Raw genomic sequence first — 23,929 nt, forward strand, 5'->3', positions numbered from 1 at the left:
GGGGCATTCAAACTGCGTTCTGCGTTACGAAGTCTCTTGGATTTACTCTCTCCCCTCAGGGATCCTGTTACCTATGGCTTCCAAGAAAGCGCTCGCCTATGGCGAACATTTCAGGCCAGAAAGATTAAAATGGCCAGAGCCAGAGTCAGTTGCTTTCATGGAGGTAAAGGAACGTGGCGTTTTGGGACGTTAGTCATTTGGGCGATGGGACATAAATCCCCTGAGAACTCTTTTGTCTCAGTCACGGTTGTAGTCCCTAGAACTAGAACAGCGCCTGGCAGAGAAAAAAATTCCGTGGATGGGAATGAATGATCCACGATCAAAGGTGGCCAAGAGTGGGGTCGGACTGCACTCCCCAGTGAATTCTGATACTTAAGGGTCTGGTAAAGCAATGATTTCCTCATAAAGTTTCATTATTTTATATGATCCTATAATTTGTCTCACTGTAAAGAAAAGCTCTTGGATATTTCCTTTCTTTTGCCGTGGTAGCAGTTAAGAGTGGTGAGACCTTTAGTATTGGTGCGTGTGCACACAGAAAACGGGGGGTTTTAAAAGTGTTGCCAGAAATCTTCCTCTATTTTATGGCGAAATCACGAAGAAGGAGCTATTGAAGGCAAAAACTTTATTTCCATCAAAAAGGTGGTTCAAAAAGGGTTCAAAAGTCAGACACGTGATCAATAGTACTTATAACATTTTCTAACATTAATAGGATGGCTAAAAAAATGTGGTTTTCCAAGATGTTTGTTTAAGTAGATGTTTCTACTTCTCCAAATAAATAGACGGATTTATTTTGAGTTTATAGCATCGGGGAAAACATTTAATTATTTTATATGATTTTTCAATTGCTGTCTTTTTTTTTAAAGATTTTATTTTATTTGAGAGAGAGAGAGAGAGAGAAAGCACATGAAGGGGGGGAGGGTCAGAGGGAGGAAGCAGAATCCCTGCGGGACTCGATCCAGGGACTCCAGGATCATGACCTGAGCCGAAGGCAGTTGCTTAACCAACTGAGCCACCCAGGCGCCCCAATTGCTGTCTTAAGTAAGTCTAAGAAGGCTTTAAAGCAAGATTCTGCTTATATTATCAAGAGAGTTTTATTTTGAAGACCCGAATAGCTGTTTGAATATTACTTTAGATCCCATTTGTTGCTGTTAAATGTATGGATAAAGCTACAACTCTCCTTTTTGAGATCTCTCTTATTCACAGATGTGTTATTTGATTTGGGGTTTAGTTTGTTTTGATGCATTCACTGTGGCAGAATCAGAGATTGAATAATACAGTTTTAAGAACCTGGATCTTTTTACACAGTTCTTTTGGGTAATAGCATTTCTCTTCCAGATACTGGATTTTTATTGTTTTCCCACTTGTTCCTCCTTAGTCCTATAAGCATAAAAGCTGGAGGATCAGTTCATAGTGATCCAAATGAAAAGCCCTAAGGTGAGGTTTTAAGTGCATCAGTTTTATTCAAACTCATAATGGAAACAGCAAGTCTCTAGATGAAAGACAATCTTGGTCCTTGGCCAGGAGCTGCCACTAACTGGCTCCTTTTTACTTAAAAAGAGGTTTTGGGGGGGCCTGGGTGGCTCAGTTGTTAAGCATCTGCCTTCGGCTCAGGTCATGGTTCCAGGGTCCTGGGATCGAGCCCCGCATCGGGCTCCCTGCTCCGCGGGAAGCCTGCTTCTCCCTCTCCCACTCCCCCTGCTTGTGTTACCTCTCTCGCTGTGTCTCTCTCTGTCAAATAAATAAATAAATCTTTAAAAAAAAAAAAGGTTTTGACTTATAAAGAGACCTAGCAGAAGCCGGGAACTTCAGGGGCCCTTTAAAACATATCTAGTGAATGCCTGAAAAGAGGATTCATTTTAGAGGATCCCTTTAATTAGTAAGCTTTCTTAGTACTTCAGAAATGTGACTTAATGGTATGATGTATAAAGGATTTGTTTCAGAATAATCTGGGTGGGAGGGCTGGGGAGAGTGAGTAGGGATGTAGATGAACTACGATTGACTCAGTTGATAATTATTGAACCTGGGTGATGGGTTCACAAGAGAATCATGTTTGAAAATTTCCTTAATGAAAAGTTACAAAATATTCTTTGCAGTAACAGGCAGTGGATATACAGTAAAACTATTGGTAAAATACAATAAGTTTTGTCATTCTGGTTGGTTTCGTCAGGATTTACATCCTAATCAATTCTGTAATTTTAGGCATTAGCTAGAGAAGACATTGATGAAGCTATACATGCAATAGTATTTAGAGAAAATTACGTTGCGAAAGTAAGAGTTGGCTACAGACTGTGGGTTCTAGGTAAGCAAGAGTGGTGCATGGCCAAGAGGGTGTTACTACGTCACAGAGATTCATTTTGCTGGGAGAAGGAGCCTCCTCTGATTCCTTTATTTATACAACATAGATCTGAGATTGCACCACCTCCTTGCAGGATCACTAGGAGGTCAGGGTTCCTAGATCTGCCCGTAAGGGATCCAAGAGATTGTTCTAACTGCTTCCCCTCTTTGTTCTGGTACTGAATAGAAATTCTTTCTGACTCAAACTTATCTCTTTCTCATATGGTCCCACATCACAATGGGGCTATGTAAAACCGCCAGAAATAGTATTTAAGGGTAATGACCAATTAGTACTGAGAGTTACTATGAAATAAATAAACTTAAAGGAGATTTTTCCCCCTTTTCTTTCTTTTTTCTTTTGAGAGAGTACAAGGGGGGAGGGGCAAAAGGAAAGGGAGATAATTTTTTTTTTAAGATTGATTTATTTTTGAGAGTGTGAGTGGGAGGGGGAAGGGCAGAGGGAGAGAATCTCAAGCAGACTCCCCACTGAGCTTGGAGCCCGATGTGGGGCTGGACCTCAGGACCCTAAGATCATGACCTGAGCTGAAATCAAGAGTTGAACACTTAACCGACTAAGCCACTTAGGCACCCCAATAAACTTAAAGGAGTTTAATTTTAAAGATTGATTGATTGATTTCAGAGAGTGAATGGCGGGGAGGGGCCGTAGGAGAGAATCTTCAAGCAGACTCCCCACGGAGACCAACAAGGGGCTCCATCTCAGGACCCATGAGATCCGGATCTGAGCTGAAACCCAGAGTCAGATGCTTAACACACCCAGGTGCCCCAAAGGAGTTTTAATTTTAATGAGAGAGATTGAAATTTGGTGTTAAAATGGTACTTTAATGTTTGTATTGTAATTTATAATTTATAAAGGAAGTTCACATATACTCTCATTTGAGCATCGAAAGAGAGGATTGACCGCCTATAGATTCAGAGAGAGGTGCTGGAGCAAGTCTAGTGTACTCTACCAATTTTGTCACAGACTTTACTGAGGATGAAGCCTGGGGACATGCCATGGGTAACAGGAAAGCTTTGAAATCTTTAAAAAGAAGCAAGAGTTTCATGAGTTAGGAATGGTTTGGCTGTGATTTAACCTGAAGGCAGGTTAAATCACTTCTGGTTTAGAAGTTTTCCTGGCTTCCTCCTGCTCTATGCTCTCAGGTTCTCTTCCTGAACTTTATTATGTTCTTCAGTTATCTCATGCTAGGACCTTGCAACCCAAATATGTTGAGAGCTTAGGAGTGGGAGCAAGTGTTTTCCCCCCTTGTTCAAATGACGGTAAGTAAAAAACTTCTTAATAATTTGTTTTCCTTGTTTGTATCATTTCATTAGAGATTGGATACATATTTTCAGCATCTGGATATTTTTAAGGAAAGAAGAAAAGAGATGTTACATAAAAAATGGATTGAAAATGTTGCAGAGCCTTTTCAGCAGAGAATTACAAAGTAATTTCATACAGAGGGTCAGAAAAAATGAAACGAGAATTTTGAATATTTTTTACAGCACACCAATAAAAGGGTACTGTGAGGTTTTTTCAAATTTTATTATTTATTTATAGATTTTATTTATTTGATAAAGACAGAGAGGGAACAGAGGGAGAGGGAGAAGCAGGCTCCCCACTGAGCAGGGAGCCTGATGTGGGGCTGGATCCCAGGACCCTGAGATCATGACCTGAGCTGAAGGCAGATGCCTAATGACTGAGCCACCCAGGCGCCCTCCTCATCACTCTTATATCTGTAAGCACATTTGGTTACTTACAGCTTCAGGTGTTAGATCTGTGCTCAAGGCAGGAAGAAGGGGTAAGGAATGGTGCCAGGGTACCCTTTTCTTATACCTGATCCTTTGATATGGAAGCAGAATCCCCAGAAGCTCCTAGCAGATTTCCCCTTAGGTCCCCTTGTCCATAACTGGGTCATATCACAAATGCTAGCTAGAAGCAGGGCGAGGAAAGAGAGTGTGTGGCTTTCCAATCTCTCGAGTAGGAAGAGGGCAAGGGAGAAGGGGGTTCCATGGCTGTTGAGTTAACCAACCACTAGGCATAGGGACCACTGGTTTCTACATACTGTTCTTCAGTTTGGCTTTACAAAACAATAAAATTTTGACTGCTGCTTTTGAAGATTTATTTCTGTTTTAACTTTGAGATCAGGACCCTCTTTTGGAATTTAGATCTGTCTAGATTTCCAGGTATTGACTAGAGCTCTAGAGTAGTTTGCCTGGAATGTCAGAGTATTTATTTGCTGAGCAAAATTTTTGTATATAAACATTAAATACTTCATCCTAAGCATTCTAAGAGGCAGAGCTCAGTGTCGAAACCAAAGTGCACAGTCTTACAATTGTGCCCAGAAATGTGATTGCACAAGTATAGGATGGGGAAGCCATGAAGCCATGCCTTAGAAAAGGCATATGTTGGGGCGCCTGGGTGGCTCAGTCGGTTAAGCGTCTGCCTTCTGCTCAGGTCATGGTCTCAGGGACCTGGGATTGAGTCCCACATTGGGCTCCCTGCTCAGTGGGGAGTAGGCTTCTCCCTCTGTCTTTGCCTCCTCCCCCCACTCATGCTGTGTCTCTGTCTCTCTCAAATAAATAAATTAAATCTTAAAGGCATGTGTTGAGGTGTGAGTTAGTTTTTTTTTTTTTTTTTTAAGACTATTTGAGAGAGAGAGAGAACATGCAAGAGAGCAGGAGAGAGAGCACAAGTAGGGATTGGGAGGGGCACAGAGAGTGGGAGAAGCAGGCTCAATCCTAGGGCCCAGGATCATGACCTGAGCCAAAGGCAGACGTTCAACCGACTGAGCTCCCCAGGCACCCATAAGTGTGAGTGGTTTTAAATGACAGTAAAATCAGTGTGGGTCGACTGTGGGAGCTGACTTCTAAGAAAACATCTGAGCTCTTAGGCTGTGTGAAGGGAGGTGGGACTTGGAGTGAAGCATCCAAGTCCCCCTGTTGCTGTCTGTCACTCCTCATGCGCACTGTAGAGGGGACCCTCACCAGTTGCAGAACTTTGAGAAGAGGGTGAAGACTTGACAACACTTAGCGGGAGGAAAAGTGGGAAGAAATATGGGGTTTTTAGCCCATGGAGGAGAGGACAGGAGAGGGAATGAAAACTTTAAATATTTAAAAGGCTGGCATGTGAGTGATGGGTAGATAAATTTTGTGTTGCTTTGGGGTAGAGAGCTAGTATCTCCCCCGTCCAGTGACAAGGCAGCCTAAGGAAAAACTGTTGCTTAGAATGACCAAAGTACCTGCCTGGTGGAGCAGAAAGTTCTCAGACTAAGGCTGGTTGATTACTTCAGACTAAAGCTTGATGATTACTTCTCCCAGAAGGTGGTGGGCTCTCACTGCAGTCTAAATTACTTCTGAGGTTCCTTGAATAAATAAATAACCCTTTGAATCTATGATTTTATATAAAAGCAGAATAAAGCATTTGGCTTTTTTTGAATCTCAAAACACCTCCGTATGCAGTGATTTGCTCTTAGGTGTATTTTTTTTTCCTAAAGGAAATTGTATTTGGAGACCTTTCTGATCCTGAAGTATGCAATCCTTTTTATATGGCAAAAATAGACCCAAATTATGGAAAGTTAAGTAAGATTCATTCATTCATTCATTCATTCATTTATTCATTCTTAGAGGCTCTGGGTTTGTAGGAAAACCTAGTCATTTTAGAAGTCTTGTAATTACTCTGTATTCATTAAAAAAATCTACAGAAGGATTTCCTCTGAGTTTTAGAACAGGAACCTACAGTAATTTCACCGACTGGGGAATTTACATGTGTGTGTTCCTTCACTCCCATTCGGCAAACTGGAAGCCCAGGAGGGAGAGGAAGTGCAGTGGGGTGTGACAGGTGTCACAGTGCGGGGGGCACTGGCCCAGGAGGCAGAACTCCTTTCTGTGGAGAGTGGAAGGAGGGTTGCTGGAAAGGCTGCCCAGAGAACCAGTAGTTGGGCTGATAATGAGTCTTCACATTTCAAACTCACCGATATAGGAGTTAAAATTTTGAGATGTAGGTTCCAGCGTTTTACTCCTGTGTAGCAAAAGTAGCCACCTGGTATTAGAGGTCATTTAAAAAATATGTGTGGCTCTGAAGAGGGAAGTGGTGTTTTGTGTTTTTGTTTTGCTTCTCCCAGAAAACCAAGGCAGATCACTGTTATGAAGATAAGAAGGTTCTTTTGGCTCTGGGAAACTTGCTAGTATGGTGGTGGTCAGTCATTTTGCTGCCTTGCTTATTCAGTAACTGTTTACCCCATACATACTTTGGGGACCAGCATCGGGCTCGGTGTATGGAGGAAAGTGAAGAAGGGGAAAATGGCCCCTAGTCTAAAGCCTCTAATCAGGAATGGGGAGGAGAAGGCCACCTTTCTCTGCATCCTCTGTAGCCCAGCCTCTTGACACTCCCCACACTGAGGTTCCCTGCCCTTCTGTTCTCACAGATCCTTAAAGACCGCTTGTCAGGTCTCCCAGGAGCTCTTTTTCTGCCAGGCTGCCTAGGAGCGCTGCCTTGTGCTCCTAAAGCATCCTGAGCTGATACCTCTCATGACTAGATTGTCACTGTGTATGACTTTCTGTTCCAGACTGAGAGATCCTTGAGGACAGGAACTCATTGGGATGTGGCACAAAGTGGTGTCAGCAAATATTTATTGGCCGATGCAGTAGAACTCTTGACAGAGTATGTTGCCTCTATCTGGGTGGCCCTCCCTCCAGTCAGCCACTCCTGGCTCAGCAGAATGTCCTGTCATAAGACAGGTGACATTTACCCTTTCCCCGCTCTGTGGATTGACATTACTCATGGGTCCTTTTTCTTTGATGTACAATAAGGTCATATTTGAATGCTTCAACAGATTTAGAGAGCTTAATACAAACTGTACTAGGATCCTCAAAGTTATTTTTCTTGTACGTTATGGCCCCCTCATTTTGTGATTCCTCTGTTTAGAAGATAGCAAGAGATGCATGAAGAGAAGAGAGCTGTTATTCAGTATGAGACAGGTGCTTTGTGACCGCCGGGCTTTGTTTTTAGACACTTCTAATTGTCTGGTGATTTCCTACCCCAAGAGTGACTAGAGTTGACTTTAAGAGTGTTGATTTAGTTCTTTTTTTAATCTTCCTGTAGGAAAAGGATACACCTTAAAAGAATTTAAAGACCTAGAGAAGGCTGGGCTTTATGCCAAATTGCCCCAATTCACTTTTACTCTACATAGTGTTATTCCAAAAGAGCGGCGTAAAGCCTCTGTGAGATCTGTGATAAGCAGAACTCATAGTAAATGCAGGTAAGGATGTACTGACTAATGGATCTTTTTACTCTCTCTATAGTTTTTCCTTTTACAGAATGTCATATGGTTAGAATCACACAGTATATATATAGCCTTTTCCAGATTTTACCTTCATCCTTAATGGATGTTTTCACAGGATTAAGAATGTTAGGTTGACAGTTATTTTCCTTTAGTAGATATCTGCTGTTATTTTTTTTTTATTCTACCCAGAAGATGGTTTTAATCAACATATAGGAACTTGATAAGAAAATCCATTCACACCTGTAGGATAGAACCCCATTTAAAAAATTTTTTTCTTTAAAAGATTTTATTATTTGAGAGAGAGAGAGCACACAAGCAGGGGGGAAGGGCAGAGGGAGAGGGAGAAGCAGACCCCCCGCGGAGCAGGGCGCCCGATGCGGGACTCAATCCCAGGACGCTGGGATCATGACCTGAGCCGAAGGCAGTCGCTTAACTGACTGAGCTAGCACCCCACTTTTAAAAGCTGGCCCCGGGGCGCCTGAGTGGCTCAGTCAGTTAACTGTCTGCCTTCGGCTCACGTCATGATCCCAGAGACTGGGGATCGAGCCCCGCATCGGGCTCGCTGCTCAGCAGAGGGCCTGCTTCTCCCTCTGCCCCTCATCCTGCTCTCGTGCTCTCTCCCACTCTCTCTCTCTCAAATAAATAAATAAAATCTTAAAAAAAAAAAGATGGTCCCGGTGCATTAACCAAATTTTCCAGTAGGTGTTACTAATAGCAGATTGATCTATCTATCGTCTTCCTATGATAACCACTTCAAAGACTTTTTCCCACAGGATTTTTATTTTTTAATAAGTATTTTAATCACCCAGTGCTCATTTTGACAAGTGTACCCCTTAATCCCCATCACCTATTTAGCCCATCCTCTAACCCACCTCCCTTCTGGTAACTGTCAGTTTGTTCCCTATAGTTAAGAGTCTGTTTCTTGGGTTTGGGTTGTCTCTCTCTCTCTCTCTCTCTTTCTTTTTTCCCCCATTGCTCATTTGCTTCCTTTTTTTTTTTTTTTTAAAGATTTTATTTATTTATTTGACAGAGAGAGACACAGCGAGAGAGGGAACACAAGCAGGGGGAGTGGGAGAGGGAGAAGCAGGCTTCCCGCAGAGCAGGGAGCCCAACGCGGGGCTCGATCCCAGGACCCTGGGATCATGACCTGAGCCGAAGGCAGACGCTTAACAACTGAGCCACCCAGGCGCCCCACTCATTTGCTTCTTAAATTCCACATATGAATGAAATCGTATGGTATTTGTCTTTCTCTGACTTATTTCACTTAGCATTGTATTCTCTTGCTCCATCCATGTTATTGCAAATGGCAAGATTTCATTCTTTTTTTATGGCTGAATAATAATTCCATTACACACACACACTCTCTCTCTCTCTCTCTCTCTCTCTCTCTCTCCCTCCCTCTCCCTCCCACACACACACCCCCCCCCACATCTTCTTTATCCATTCATCTATCAATGGACACTTGAGCTGCTTTCATATCTTGGTTATAGTAATTAATGCTGCTATAAATCTGTAAATATAGGTCCCAGGACCAATGTATCCCTTTGAATTAGTGTTTTTCTATTCTTTGGGTAAATACCCACTAGTGCAATTGCTGGATCATAAGGTAGTTCTATTTTTAACTTTTTGAGGACCCTCCATACCGTTTTCCAGAGTGGCTGCACCAGTTTGCATTCCCACCAACAGTGTAAGAGGGTTTCCCTTTCTCTACATCCTTGCCAACACTTGTTTCCTGTGTTGTTATAATTTTAGCCATTCTGACAGTTGTGAGGTGACATCTCATTGTAGTTTTGATTTGCATTTCCCTGATGATAAGTGATGATGAACATCTTTCACATGTCTGTTAGTTCATCTGTATGTCAGGAATAAATCCCACTTGATTGTGGTGAATAATTTTTTTTAATGTATTGTTGGATTTGGTTTGCTAATATTTTGTTGAGGATTTTTGCCTCTATGTTCATCAGAGATATTGGCCTATAGTTCTCTTTTTTTGTGGTGCCTTTATCTGGTTTTGGTATCAGGGTATTGTTGGCTTCATAGAATGAATTTGGAAGTTCCTTATGTATTTTTCGGGATAGTTTGTTTCCTCCCCATGTTTTAAGTATATGGTGTCGTATTTTATACATCCTTTTATTTTGTGAGTTCCTTGACTGATTTTTTATGGAAATATTCATTTTTACTGCTTTTGTGTTTCCTGCCTTCACACTGTCATTTTTGGTCTTTCCACTCAAGAGTCCCCTTTAGTATTTCTTGCTGGGTTGGTTTAGTGGCCATGAACTCTTTTGGTTTTTGTTTGGGAAAAAATTTTTTTTTTTTTAATTTTTAAGTAAACTCCATGCCCAGCATGGAGCCCAACAAGGGGCTTGAACTCAGGACCCTGAGATCAAGACCTGAGTTGATGGGGCGCCTGGGTAGCTCAGTCAGTTAAGTGTCTACCGTCGGCTCAGGTCATGATCCTGGAGTTCCTGGGATTGAGCCCCGCATTGGGCTCTCTGCTCAGTGGGGAGTCTGCTTTTCCCTCTGCCCCTCACCCCACTCATGCTCTCTCTCTCTCTCAAATAAATAAATAAAAATCTTAAAAAAAAAAAAAAGACGTGAGCTGAGATCAAGAGTCAAACACTTAACCAACTGCACCACCCAGGCACCCCTGTTTGGGTAACTCTTTTCTCTCCTCCTAGCCTTGCTGGATAGAATATTCTTGGTTGCAGGTTTTTCCCATTCATCACTTTAAATATATCATGCTACTCTTTCTTGTTTGGAAGGTTTCTGCTGAAAAATTCACTGATAGCCTTATGGGGTTTCCTTTGTATGTAACTGTCTCCTTTTGTATTTCTGCTTTTAATATTTTTTCTTTATTACTGTATTTTGCCATTTTAATTACGATATGTCTTGGGGTGGATCTGCTTTTGTTGATTTTTGTTGGGGGTTCTCTGTGCCTCCTGGTTATGGATATCTGTTTCCTTCCCTAGATTAGGGAAGTTTTCAGCTATTATTTCTTCAAATAAATTTCATGCCCTTTTTTCTTTTCTTCTTGTGGGACTCCTGTACTACAAATGTTACTATGTTTGATGGAATCACTGAGTTCCCTAAGTCTCTTCTTGTTTTGCCTAATTCTTTTTTCTCTCTTTTGTTCAGCTTGATTATTTTCCATTACTCTGTCTTCTAGGTCATTAATTCATTCCTCTGCTTTTCTTTCCTGCTGTTCTTTCCATCAAGTGTGTGTTTCATTGTGTTTATTGAGCGCTTTATCTCTGCAATGTTATTCCTTATCTCTGTGTTAATGGTCTCACAGATATCTCCATTGTTTTCTCAAGTCCAGAGTGTATCCTAATGATCATTGCTTTAAATTCTCCATCAGCCATGTTACTTATCTCATTTGTTTAGATCTCTGGTTGTGGTCTTGTCCTTTTCTTTCATTTGGGACAAATTCCTCTGTCTTCTTATTTTGTCTAAGACTCTATGCCTGTTTCTGTGTGTTAGGAAAGTCAACTACATATCTTGTTCTTGAAGGTAATGGTCTTATGAAGAAGAGGTCTATAGTGCTCTGCTTTGTAGTGTCTCCTGTTCCCCAGGGCCTGGCACTTCTGGAAGTGTCTCCAGTGTGTGGTGTGTGTACTCTGCTCTTTTGTCCTGACTACTTTATCCTTCAGGCCAGTCATCTCCAGAGGCTCTCTTTGCCTGTTGTGGGCATGTTTGGTCCCTGGTCTGAATGTGGTATATTTTAGCTAGGTGGTCCCTGGTCTGCTTGTTAAATGGGACCTGCCACCACTGCCCTGGAATTGAGTCTCTGCAAAGCTCCCAGGTCGGGAGATGTGGTGTGGGTAGAAGTATGTGCCCGTCTTGTGGGGGAGATGGCCTGCTGCACTGGGACTAAGGGAGGCATGACTTCAGAAAGGGCAGTTCCACTGGAGCATGGGGTGGGGCAGAGTGTCACTGCTGCACTGGTTCCCACAGGTGGCTTTGTGCTGATTCCGAGGGGTACAGGAGGGAAATGGTGACTGCCGGTTCCTTGGTTCCTCGGTTCCTTGAGGCATCTCTCTGTGAATGCTGCCCCTCTGGGACACGCTCTGAGATGAACAGCTAATCTCCCCACTGTGTGTCCCAGGTGCTCTTCAGATCACTGTTTCCATACTATATATCTGCAGGCTGTTTCCCCTAACTTCTCTCCAAGAGCACCCCCAATGTCCTCCAAGCTCTCCCAGAGCCAAGTATACTGACTTTTAGAACTCCAGGCTTCAAGTCCCACTGCTTGCAAGAACTCATGAAATTCAGCCCCTCTTGTTTTCCAAGCCAATTACTATAGGGATTTGTTTCCCCCTGTTAGTCTGGCTCTCATCCTTCTCCACCACCATAGCTCCCTTCCCACCAGCCACGATCTGTTTCTTTCCCAGACAGTGTCTCTGCACTTCCTACCTTCTTTGATGTGGCCTCTTCTCTACCTTCAGTTGTGGAAGTTGTTCTGTCAGTCTTCAGGTTGATTTTTGGGGTATTTAGGATGATTTGATAGTTATCTAGTTGTATTTGTGGGACAAGGTGAGCCTAGAGTCTTCCTCCACCACCACCTTCCCTTTCCTCCTATCCCACTGTCTTCTGCTCTTTCAGTTGAGAACTCAGCTGCTGGTCTCACTGTTGATCCTTTGACGAAATTGTCTTTTTCTCTGGGGGCTTTAAACATTTTCTTGTTGTCTGATTCATTCTGTAGTTTTATATGATGTTTCTAAATGTGAATTTCTTTTTATTCATCCTACTTGGAATTCATAGGTTTTCTTGTACCTGTAAATAGATGTCTTTAATCAATTCTGGGTAGTTCTCATTTTCTCTTTATTACCTCTGCCATATTCTCTCTCTCCTCTCTTTCTGGTACTCCAGTTAAACATATTTTAGATTTTCTCACTATGTCACTGTATCCTCACTGTTTCTTACCATTTTTTGTGTATTTTCCATCTTTTTTTGTTACTGTATACTTGATTCTAGATATTTTACTAATTATCTCTTCAGTTGTGTCTAATAATCTCTTTTTAAACCCATCAGTGTGTTATTTTCAGGTGTTTTATTTTTATAGCTCTAGCATTTTATTTGATTCTTTTTCAGATAGATTTGGGGAAGGCTGTCTGGACTCAGGGCCTGGAGGGTCTCCATCCCCCACGGGGACCCTATCTCAATGCACTTGCCTACCACTGGGAGGAAGATGTTGAGAACAAGGTTAATTACCTACCTGCCAAGATAACAACCAGGCCTGGGAGAAAAAATCCACCAAAGATATGCTGGGATCATGCAGGAATCAGTCCATACCTTGCTACCCGAGGTTGGCAAATTCCCTCAGCAGAGAAAATAGCCAGGGATGGCCAGCTCATTCTGAAAGAGCTCTCTCCTCTCTGCAATTGTCCAATGACTTTAAAATTTGGAATTTTTTTTCTAGGGGTGGTGGTAAATATCTGCTTTTCTAGTTGTTGCAGCAGGAGTGTTGGCCTGTGCAAACTTGTAAGTTCTACACAAAAAAATAGAAGTCCTGTCATGCTCTCTTGATATTTCCTTTTTGTCTCTCACCCTGAGTTTTGCTGGATTGAACAGTGCTGCTTTCTGTTTCCCCTTCTGATTTGGAAATTTTATGTTTTATTTCTGCTTCCTTGGCTTCTTTATAAATTTTAACAGTTTTAATTTAAACATTAATAATTATACAACTCCCTATCCCCCCAGTGAGACAAAGCCTTTATTTCCTCATTCCCCCACTTTCTTGCTCCTCAGCTCCTTTAGTCTGGTGTCCTCTAGTGAATTCTCCACCTTGCAGCTAGAGAAATCTCTCTGAAGTGATCAACCCTCTCCAACTGAAAGCCCTTCAGTATTTTCCCATAACCCTTACAATAACGTCCAGGTTCTTAACATAGCACATTAGGTGCTGTCTGGACCCTGCCACCCTTTCTGTCTTCATCTACAGAATCCTTTTCCCTTAAAGAAAAGATACATGAATAAACTACAAAAATATCTGGGTCAAGTCAGCACCGTTATAACTACCTGAACTGCCACATTGGTTCTTGCCTTTGCCCCTTCTTTTCATTGCTGGCCATCCCAATCCAGGCAAGAGAGTGAAGTGTCATGTGGGGATATGCCACCACACCCTCCATCTGCCTTTTCTTACCCCAGCAAGCCCACCGAGGGAAGGGACTGTGTTGTCTTTATCGTGGTGTTCCCAGCACTTAGCTGGAATGCAGTAGAGGATGAGTAAATGCTTTTGGAAGGAAGGAAGGGAGGGAGGGAGGGAGGGAGGGAGGAAGGGAGAGAGGAAGGGAGGGAGGAAGGGAGGGAGGGAGGGAGGGAGGAAGGGAGGAAGGAAGGAAATGGAGGGAGGGAGGGAGGAAGGAAGGAAGGAAGGATATGGAGGAATGGAGGAGAAGGCTTATATGCTTAGATAGGCCTGGGCTTCCCAGGGCAGGAATGGGGGCAGCTCTGGGGAGATCCTCTGGGAGGACACACCCAGAGGTGCCTCCACATGGCTGCTCAGTAAGGTAAGAAAAGGACTTAAAGACAAGATGGCTATGTTAGTCAGAGACAGTTTAATTACAAAAAGCAGAATCCTTCTTAAGTTAAAAAAAAAGGGGGGGAGTGGGAGGAGCCTTGGTAGGTTAGAGAGCAATGGTCTGTTACAAAGCTACGGTCAGTGTTTCAGCCCATTTGGCTGCTATAACAGAATACCAGAGATTGGGGGCCTTATAAACAACAGAAATTTATTTCTCACAGTTGTGGAGGCTGGGAAGTCCAAGATCAAGGTGCTGGCAGATTCAGTATCTGGTGGGGACCCCCTTCCTGGTTGTTAGATGGCACCTTCTTGCTGTGTTCTCACATGGTAGAGGGGCAAGGGAGCTTTCTAGGGCCTCTTTTATAGGGGCACTCATTCATGAGGGCTCTGTTCTCGTGACCTAATCAGCCCCCAAAGGCCCCATGTCCTAATCCTATCACATTGGGGGTTAGGTTTCAACATATGAATTTTGGGGGGACACATTCAGACTATAGCAGTCATGAGGACAGCCAGGCTACGTAAGGACTGAGAGCCATGTCCTTTCCTCTTTGGGACTTTGTGGCTTTCATCAGAGCTTCTTTGTGAACCTGCTTCCTTTCTCTGCACACTGACTTTCTCTGCTTTCTTGTGCGTGTGCTGGAAAATGGATGCCTTGCGCCTGCCTGAGTTTCTGGTTTGAGCTCTCCGGGACTGCCTGAAAGCCGTCCTGTGCCACGTATAACTGTAGGGACGGAAGCCCTGGACCGGCTACCTCAGCCACATGCAGACAAGGGTCACACGACTGTCTGATGGTTGTGTCAGCAGACGTGTGCGTGGGGCAGACTGATTGGTGGGCAGCCACCAAGTGATGTCCACTCAGTCCTTCCTTTTCAAGAAGGGAGTACTGAGTTTGCAAAATTAATTTTCAGACAATTATTGAACAATACAATTCTGTATGGAGTTGAGATACCTTTTTTTCTGTTTTTTTTTTTTTTTGTTTGTTTGTTTTGTTTTTTGCAGTTCTGAAAAACTTACCTATTCAGGAAAGAAATGTCTACCCGATAAAGAGAACAAGACTACTGACCTGAGTCAGATTGTTTTTGAAAGGATGTTTCATTCCTCGAAGCTCAGCCAGGAGAATAAAAGGGACGAGAAGAATTGTGTGGTGAGTGGACGAGATCTGGGGGGAGCGGGGCTGGGATGGCGTACGTTTGCAGCATGCACAAGAGAGCAGACGTTGATTGTGGAATCTGAGCCACTGACAGATCCCTCCTTCTCACATGGGTTCCCCAGGGCAGAGAAGGCAGGAGCCAAGGAAAGGAGTGAAAAAGAGGAGGAAGATGAGGCTTTATTTAATGCACAAGAAATGATGGGTTTGCGTCTGGGCTTGGTGCTGCTGCATAGATGGGACAGCTTTTGGCAGGGAGCCTGGGGTCTGGAAACTCAGAAAAGGAGCCACGTTGGGGAATCCTGGACCCTGCTTTTGGGGGACAGATTGTGCCCTTATAAGATGAGAGAAACCCTGGCCATGGAGTTCTGCCCTCTAAAATTTCCTCATTTTTTTCTGGAATTTTTGCTCATCTGCCATTTTTCTACCATTTAGACATCCAACCCAGACCAGAAAAATTTGTTCTCCTTAGTGTAGTCACAATAGGTGGGAATCCTCTGAAATGAAATTTATACTAAAAATTAGGCCACATGATGGTTTAGATACATGAAAGTTATATGTAAGCATTTTCCACGCACAGGTTTCTTACCGTGAGCTCACAATCTGATCGGCACATCTTCCCTTCCATCCTCTCCCACATCCTGTATCCTAATGCCTGAGGGTGAGGATGCTTCCAGAGAAGCCTCCAGGTGCCTGGGAACTCTAAGGGGTTCATGACTGACTGGAGTGCAGTGGATCTTTGTGTTCACCAAATGCCCCATTCTCGCCTCCAGCACAAGGCGAGAGTCCCTCCGGAGGACGAGGGACTAGTTCTCTGTAGCACGAAATTCTTGTTAGATATTTTGTGACCCAGGTCCTACCCAAGCCCATTGTTTTCCCCGGTCTCTCAGAGAGAAACGGATTTTCCTTATATGGTTAAGTTTCCATACCACTCTCCTCAGCAATTAAAAAAAATTTTTTTTTGAAAGATTTTATTTATTAGAGAGAGAGAGAGGAGAGAGCGCACAAGCAGGGGGAGTGGGAGAGGGAGAAGCAGGCTTCCCGCCGAGCAGGGAGCCCGATGCAGGGCTCGACCCCAGGACCCCGGATCATGACCCAAGCGGAAGGCAGCTGCTTAACCAACTGAGCTACCCAGGCGCCCCCTTCAGCAATTTCTTCTGGGAATAATTCTGAGAGCCAAGTCCCTTAGTCGGTTCTGAACGGGACAGTGGTCAGCTCTGCCCTCCTGGCAGGGGAGCCTGACTGCTGTTGCCACAAGAGGCAAAAACGGAGTGTGTTTTACACACAACAGAAATTTATTTCTTGCTCAGGTGCCAGAACAGGGCGGGTTGGCAGGCTGTCCCTCTTCCATGCAGTCTCTGGGACTCTGGCTGAGGGAACCTTTGTCATCTTCACTGCCCAGATTCCAAGGTTGCTCTGGGGAACTCATTCCTGTCCACCTGAAAAGGGAAGAGGTCATGGAGGAGTGCTGCCTTGGGAGGGTGGGTGGGCCAGGTCTCGCATGTTCCAACCGGGGAGGACAGTCACATGGCTGTCCCTAACCTTGGGGGGTAGTGTGCTGGGAAAAGCAGCCTCTTGCCGCTCTGAGCACAGTGGCAGAGAGAGCAAGTGTTTTGTGGACAGCTGGTCATCTCTGTCCCACCACAGAAAGGTTGGTACCGTGTGGAGTCCAAAGACATAGGACTTGAGCATTTGCAGAAGCCAGAGAGCAGGGGAGAGGCGAGGAGAGGGCTGCCTGGAAGGTCTCAGCTCAGGCAGGAGGGTCGAGTGTTGGGGGGGATCCTCCGAGGCCTTCCTCCCTTCCCCCGTCAGCCCCTCTCCCTCCACTCAGCGCTTCCCTCTGTTCATAGGTGGGAGGAAGCAGACAGCACAGACCGCGATCCTGGGCGGCTGGGGACGGCCCGTGGAAAGGAGAGTGACGACGGCAGAGGCCCTGGGGCAGCACCGGGCCTCCCTGTAGCTGCGGCGCGGGTGGGGCTGCCAGGAGCCGTGCCATCTGCAGGGAGGCCACTGGCAATAAAGCTTCGCTGAGCTTTGGTTTGTAGCGTCTGCGCCACAGTGAAAATGCTGCCGACAGGTTTTTCTGTCTCCAGATGTGTAAGATAGGGCAAGAAATAAGCACATCATAATAGTTACCGTTTATGGAGCTCCTGTTGTGAACTAGGTGAGGTATTTTATATTCATGTAAAAGTCTTCACAGCAAGATAGTAGTATTATCCCCCGTTACATGAAGCTCAGAGGGGTTCAGTAACTTGTTCAAGGTCGGCGTGGCAGCGTTCTCGATTCCAAGTCCAGGCCCTCTGGTGCCAAAGTACTGGTCTGATCACCAGAGCACACTCCCTCCTCACCCCTGTAATGTGCGTCAAACTGCTCAGGATCTGGGTCCCTTTCAGAGGGTGGTTATCCTGCTGGTGTGCCACAGCATCCTGATCCTGAAGAGCTCGGGGGTGGGGTGGGCGTTGCTGGGCATCCCTCGGGTCTGCTCAGTCCTTCCCCGGGGGATGCAAGTAGCCTAAAGGCACACTCCGTTCCCTCACCCTTCAGAAAATCAAGCTCACGTTTCAGTCAGGAGAGAACTTGATTTTTTCAGGGGCAGGTCAAAGCAGGTGACTGGTGTTGCTGAGAGTACAGACATTGAATGTCCTCTGAAGTTTCAGAGAAGTTGTCTGACTCACATCCTCCAGGCTCCTCTGTCCTGAATCTGAAGAGAACCCGGACATATGTAGACAAGGAGAAATGGCTCTAGCCACAGTTCATCCCAGTGAGAATTCAAGTCCTCACCATCTTGAGAAAAGGATTATTCTGTAGCTCCGGTCACAAGTAACCCCAGGACTGGTTTTAAACCAGCACGACCCATCAGTGACAGTCTCAGGCTTTGGAAGTCCAGTCAGACGCAGACTTGGACATCGGCCCATACCTGCCTCCAAAACCAACACAAAACTTGCTTCAAGACCCTAGGGGAGACCCTCTAGGAGATAAGCGAGGCTGTGCCTGACTGGCCAAACTTTTCCTTAATTAATATATCCAGTTGTTTTGGTTTCACATGTTGAGTGGCATCTCTTCTGTTGACACTGGGCCATATTTCTTTTACATCTAAGTTTTAACAAGTCAGCGTCCAGGATTAATACCTGGAATTATGATTTTTTTTTTTACTTGAATATTCTGAATTCTGTTTTCCAGCCTTTCTTTGCCCAGTGATTATGTTTAGACAGAAATGGGGACTGGGGTGGAGGGACGTCTGAATGTTTCTTGTTCTTCCAGCTCCCTGAGAATCAGGGTACCTGCAGCCTGTGTGGTTCTTTCCAAAAGACCACTCTTTCCAGCTGTGCTCATTAACCCAGGGATTTAGTGGGTAAGAACTTATTTTTGTCAATGTTATGTTCAAAACAAATTGCATACTTCAAAATCCAGAGCCCAAACAAGCAGCTCGGACGGTGTAGATGTGGCTCTGACAGGACGGGGGAGGGGAGAGAGAGGTGCTGCTGGAGCTGGAGGCCGAGCGCCTGCTGAGGATGTGTAATGTCTGTTCTAAGTTACCTCTCAGGTTCCTGCTCACCTGGCAAGCAGAAGGACTCAAAGGGTCTTGCTCCCACAGAGGTCAGCAGTCTCACCACCAAAGATAACCAAGCCCCAGAAACAGTAGGTAAACGTGCCAGAGTCCTAGAGCAAGTGAGAGTCAAGACGAGGCTGCAGGGTCTCCTAGGCACTCCCCCTCCCCATGCTGCCCTTGGTTTTTGCCGCCCTCGCAGAAAGGAAATTTGGTTTCATTACCAGCAACCCCTGAACTTACCTTTTATTTTTATATTTTTTAAAGATTTTATTTATTTGAGAGAGAGAGAGCAAGCGAGAGAGCACAAGCAGGGGGAGCGGGAGAAGCAGGCTCCCCGCCGAGCAGGGAGCCCGATGCAGGGCTTGTTCCCAGGACCCCGGGATCATGACCTGAGCCAAAGGCAGACGCTTAACGACTGAGCCACGCAAGCATCCTGAACTTACCTTTTAAGAGCCTTTCAGGTGGAAATTAAATCAGTCAAACTTTGAAAGAAGTTACATTCATAAACTTATATTTTTATTCTTTCTGTACATATTGGCAATGATAAAGCTTAAAGATGCACGTCCTATGAAATAGGCAAAATGAGGAATTTACATAAATAATTTATACTTCAGAAAATTAAAGTTGAAAAATATTTCCATATCATTAGAGTTCACAGTATTTAAAGTAAATCAAGCTTTCCCCTTTACATTTCAAACTCTATTGTCTCAGCAGAGATGATAAAATCTAATCGGGAATAAAATGATCAAGTCTGTGTTTTCATTCAGTGCACAGAGTAGACAGACTTCAGCCTGAGGCTGTGCCCACACTCCCTGGTCCTCCACCTCCTGAGCGCCTGTGGCCCGACACAGGCCTCCGGCAACGGGGTACTACAGCATCACCAGAACCACCTGCCCTGGGCACGTTCGACCAGGGGTAGCGTCTGGTGTTCTGATGCCTCATTTCCACTTAATACTTTTTATAGCCCTGAAAATGGAAACCCTGGCATCTAAAAACAGCCAAAGATGTTAACACTAATACAAGGCACTGTGCTATGGGTTTGGTTTATTTATAGGAAAGATCATGTTTGCATAGATTGCTAGCAATTTAGTGTGCAAGAAAATAGCCCCGGCGTGCGTGGCCCACGATGGATGAAGCCGGCGGTGCTCCTTCGGCCCAGGTGCAGCACCGTCCATCTGGCTCTAGCCCCAGCCTTTTGGGCAGATCCCTGAGGTCCCTACAGGAGAGTTTTTTGCTCAAAAAGCTGTAGGTCAAAGCGGACCCAGACCTCCCCCGTGGGGACCTCATGCAGCAGGAGTCGGCGGGTTGTGGGGCCTTTGCTTTCCTGTTCTGTGCGAATTTTTGCCACTGGAACCTCAGTACGACCCAGGAAATCTGGTGAACAGACATGCGAGAGTCAAAGTTTCTTCTTTATAAAAGCCGTTAAAGAAAACTACCCCAGGAAGAGTGTCTGAAGACATTCTTAAAACTTTCAGATCCAGCTTAACGGCTGTTACTGTGACTGGATGCGTGCAGAATGAGGGGTGTGCAGGAGGGAAACTGCCTCATTGGGCTCCAGAGAATGGGTCAGCCACTCAGGAGGTGCTGGGAGGGACTGGGGTCCGTAATGGAAATACCCTGGAGGCCACCCTTTGCCCCTGAGAGGGCACCCCCTCCCTAGCCTTGCTTCCCACGGGAGCTGCGGGTGCCCACGGGCCCGTGTCCTTTTCCTTAGGTGTCACGGGGTAAAAATAAAGCCAAGTGCCCTGGACCTAGACCCCAAATTCTAGAGTACTGGGGAAACTTCAGATTCCCTGGTCGAGTTATACTTTACCATCTGGTGAAAACTGGTCTCTGTCAAACATGGTGAGACACAGCACGTCTTGGTAGAGATCCTTAATAAAGAACTGGCAGTTAAAATTCCACTTGGGATTGAGCGTGTCCGGGAGGGTCCTGGTCGTATAGCTCTGGGAGCCCATGCTGATTTCACAGTATGGATTGCTCTTTCCTGAACAAAAACAAACCAAAGACGCATGTGGCATGTGTAGGTAAAATAAATGACAACAGCGCCTTCCTTGAGCAGAAGCGGGATCCAAACCACAAGAGCAGGAGCCACTGTGTGGGGGCCCAGATGTGCCTGGTAGTCTCCGTGTCCCCGGGGCTGACAGCACCGTAAGCCTGGGAGCAACCGTGCGGGCTCCAGGGCCCCAACTGTTCCCCACGAGCCTGGGCAAGTGTCAGTGTGGCTTCGACTCTGACGCACTGAGGAGGGAGGCACTGGAACTTACTGGGAAAACACACTGATGATAACAATGGTCCAACAACCATTTTAGTGGCACTGGAAACACTGATTTTTTTAAGTGTCCTGTTATTCAATGTTCAGAAGAGTCATCAGCAAAGAACAGGGCAGTTACCACTTCTGTTGAATGAAAGAAGCATTTACCATTCGGTTTACAGGCTTTTAATTCTGTAGCTTCAATGACCTGCACCATCAGACGCCCAATGCCTGAAGTCTTTTGAGAGCGAGCTGCAAGAGAGGAAGACAAGCCCTGTTAAGTTCTTCCCTGAGCCTGCAGGTAGCGCACCGGACACTGAGCTGTAGATACAGTCTGTCTAACTGACCCTAACACTCACAGTGTCCCCTGCCACAGCACTGGGCCTGGCCGACCAGCATCTGGCTGCTCTGCCTTTGCCCAGGCTGTGTCACCTGCTGGGACACCTTGTCCACTATCTCTGCTTGTCTGCATCCTACCCAGCCTTGGAGATGCACACCCAGCTTTACTCCCATCTCTGCCCTCCTCTGGGCATCCACCATCCCGGGCTCCAAGCGTCCCCGAGTCTCCTCTCCCAGCAGAGGCTGCTGCAGAGCTGGTGTTTATTCAGCCTTGCATTTACCCTCAGTCGCCTAGCAACTGGCAACAGTAACAAGACATTATATCCATTCGGCACTTAAAAGCAGCTAACATTTATTGAATACTTTGTGTTGGGCACGGTGCTAGACCTCTACAAAAGTCTTTTTTAAACTGTACAGTTATGCTATAGGGTGGCTGTTGGGAACTGCCACCTCCGCACAGGGCAGAACTGAGTCTGAGAAAGAGCCGTCACTGGCAAGGTAAAAATTCACCATCCGGTGCCAACGTCTATGAGCCACCCACCATCATTCCAGTTACGTGTAAACACTTCAGCTTATAAAGCAGTTTCACTTAAGACCTTATTCTATTTGAGGGTGTACTCAAAATGAGTCTGTGAACTCAGATTATCTTGGCAAATAGGAAGTTAAGCAGGTTTTGCCCTCAAGGGTTTAAAAACAAAAAGGCTGCTTGGTGAGCTACTGATTTTTCAAACCTTAGGACATGTAAAACTTTCTCTATGAGACGTGGCCCCCCCCCCCCCGTTCTTGCCAACCCTTCCAGCGCGGCCCTTACACTCAGTTCCCCTCAAAGGCAGGGCTGGGCCATATTCATCTTTGAAGGCCCAGTTAGGACTAGCACAGGGCTTGGCACAGAGTAAGTAATAAATGTCTAAAGAATTGAACATCTAGAAAATGCATAACAATATGTGTAGATATTGATGTTAAGCAAACGAATAGAAAAACTCTGATTTATGTCTTTTACCAATTTAAGAGATCGTTATATGCTTTACAAATCAGTCATTGATTTTTCAATAGCAAGCATTTGAAGTGCCATTAAAATAAGATTCAATCAGCAAAAGCCAATTTACACATACCTTTCAAGAGTATATAACAAAATAAGGGAAACCTGAATAAAAAAAACAGAGTTGCAGCTACAGCAGCGGAACATAAGGGGGAGGACTGGACAGGGAAGGCCGGGGGGGGGGGGGGGGGGGGGGTGTGTGTGATCCGAGGTGGTTTGTTCAATCAGGCAGTGGTGTGGGCGAGGCAGAGGGAGAGGGGAGAAGTGGGGCTGCGCCCTGAGTCTGGGGTAAGAATTTGTCCGGCAGAAGTCCAGGTGTGTCTGGGGTGTGGGCTCAGGGAAGCAGCCCAGCATGACTTCCATGAAATTGAGAGAGCCGAGGGACAGAGAGGCTTAGGCGAGGGCGGAGCTCCAGGTACAAGCGGAGGAGGGGCCTTGACTTCCTGCCATTGCGTGTGGGGGAGGGGGTTGCTCAGGGGGGAGAGCGAGTGGCGCCGTGGGTTTGGTCACTGGTGTCAAGTGAGGGAGCCAACTGCACAGGGTGGGGACAGCAAGTGCGGTGAAGCGCAGGCGAGGAGGAGGAAAACCTTGAGATTCAGGCCCCGGTGTCAAGGGAGGAGCAGGGGTGGACGTGGGGGAGGCCCGGGGAGCAGAGGAGGAGCAGAGCTGAAGGCAGACAGGCACAGAAGTGAAGCTGGGTGAAGTAAAATGGACCAAGCAGAAGTGGGCTTGCCACAGAGAGAAGGGAGGTCCCAGGGCTGGCACTGGATGCCCCCATCTGTGTAGTGGGTAGGGGTTCAGGGAGGCCCTGAGGGCAGCAGCAGCAGTGAGGGGGGTTCTGCTGTCCGATCCCCCCGCAAGTGTGGTCCTTCCGGCTGTCCCTGTTTAGCCCCCTCCCCGCAGGAGCGGCAGCTGGCGTCCTGAGGGTGGGGCCGCTCCCCCTCCCCCTCCCCGGGGTCCCCTGGCAGCTGCTTCCAACCCTCGGGGCACCACCCACTACCTTGATAAGCTTTCTCTCGTTTCTTCTTTTCCGTGTCGATGTACTGCTCGGACGCCGCCTTGATCTTCTGGACCCAGGCAGTCCTGGAGAAGAACACAGCCATGGGGCGGCTTCCCCACACAGCTCCCAGGCTCACCCAGGAGCTCTGGAGCTCTGCACTCAGCTCTTCACTCCTGTGCTAACCTTGGCTTCGACAAGCTTCCAATCACAGACCTGATATTCGTTCAACTGAAAGACTCGTTTGCTGTTTGAAGACCAAGCTGGGAATTTCTAGACAGTCACTGACTGCTCATGGAACGCCAGGCACTGGCAAGGTGCTGGCGCCTGGGGGAGACGATGCAGTGCGCTGCGGCAGTAGCAATTCAGCACCACAGAGGGACACTCGACCTGAAACTGGGCCCAGCAGCAGGTGCACAGAGGGGGAGGCGCGCCCCCAGCCTGCCATCACAGGTGCCCAGCTGCGCTGCTGC

At 46.0% G+C, this 23,929-nt stretch overlaps 2 protein-coding genes across 12 annotated transcripts in view; one reads left to right on the forward strand and one right to left on the reverse strand.

Annotated features, from left to right (window-relative positions):
• The first annotated feature begins 73 nt into the window (after positions 1 to 73).
• Positions 74 to 18,319, forward strand: FAM228A (family with sequence similarity 228 member A). Its single transcript, XM_025867825.2, is given in 6 exon segments — positions 74 to 163; positions 2,200 to 2,276; positions 7,232 to 7,311; positions 7,436 to 7,592; positions 15,130 to 15,274; positions 17,128 to 18,319. Coding segments are annotated over 6 exon segments (618 nt in total). The 3' UTR covers positions 17,197 to 18,319.
• Positions 18,320 to 19,321: 1,002 nt separating this feature from the next.
• ITSN2 (intersectin 2) overlaps positions 19,322 to 23,929 on the reverse strand; it is a 137,823-nt gene continuing 133,215 nt past the window's right edge. For all 11 annotated transcript variants that reach the window (XM_073897048.1, XM_073897043.1, XM_073897047.1 and 8 more), the window contains 4 exons: positions 23,460 to 23,542; positions 21,250 to 21,333; positions 20,641 to 20,814; positions 19,322 to 20,201 (listed from right to left, as the gene is read on the reverse strand). In XM_073897048.1, coding sequence (XP_073753149.1) covers positions 20,044 to 20,201; positions 20,641 to 20,814; positions 21,250 to 21,333; positions 23,460 to 23,542 — 499 coding nt within the window. In that variant the 3' untranslated portion in view covers positions 19,322 to 20,043. The remainder of the gene's footprint in view (positions 20,202 to 20,640; positions 20,815 to 21,249; positions 21,334 to 23,459; positions 23,543 to 23,929) is intronic.

The sequence above is a fragment of the Callorhinus ursinus genome, unplaced genomic scaffold (assembly GCF_003265705.2).
Source record: "Callorhinus ursinus isolate GAN/ISIS: 27379988/994484 unplaced genomic scaffold, GSC_fseal_2.0 scaffold10, whole genome shotgun sequence".
Taxonomy (NCBI): domain Eukaryota; kingdom Metazoa; phylum Chordata; class Mammalia; order Carnivora; family Otariidae; genus Callorhinus; species Callorhinus ursinus.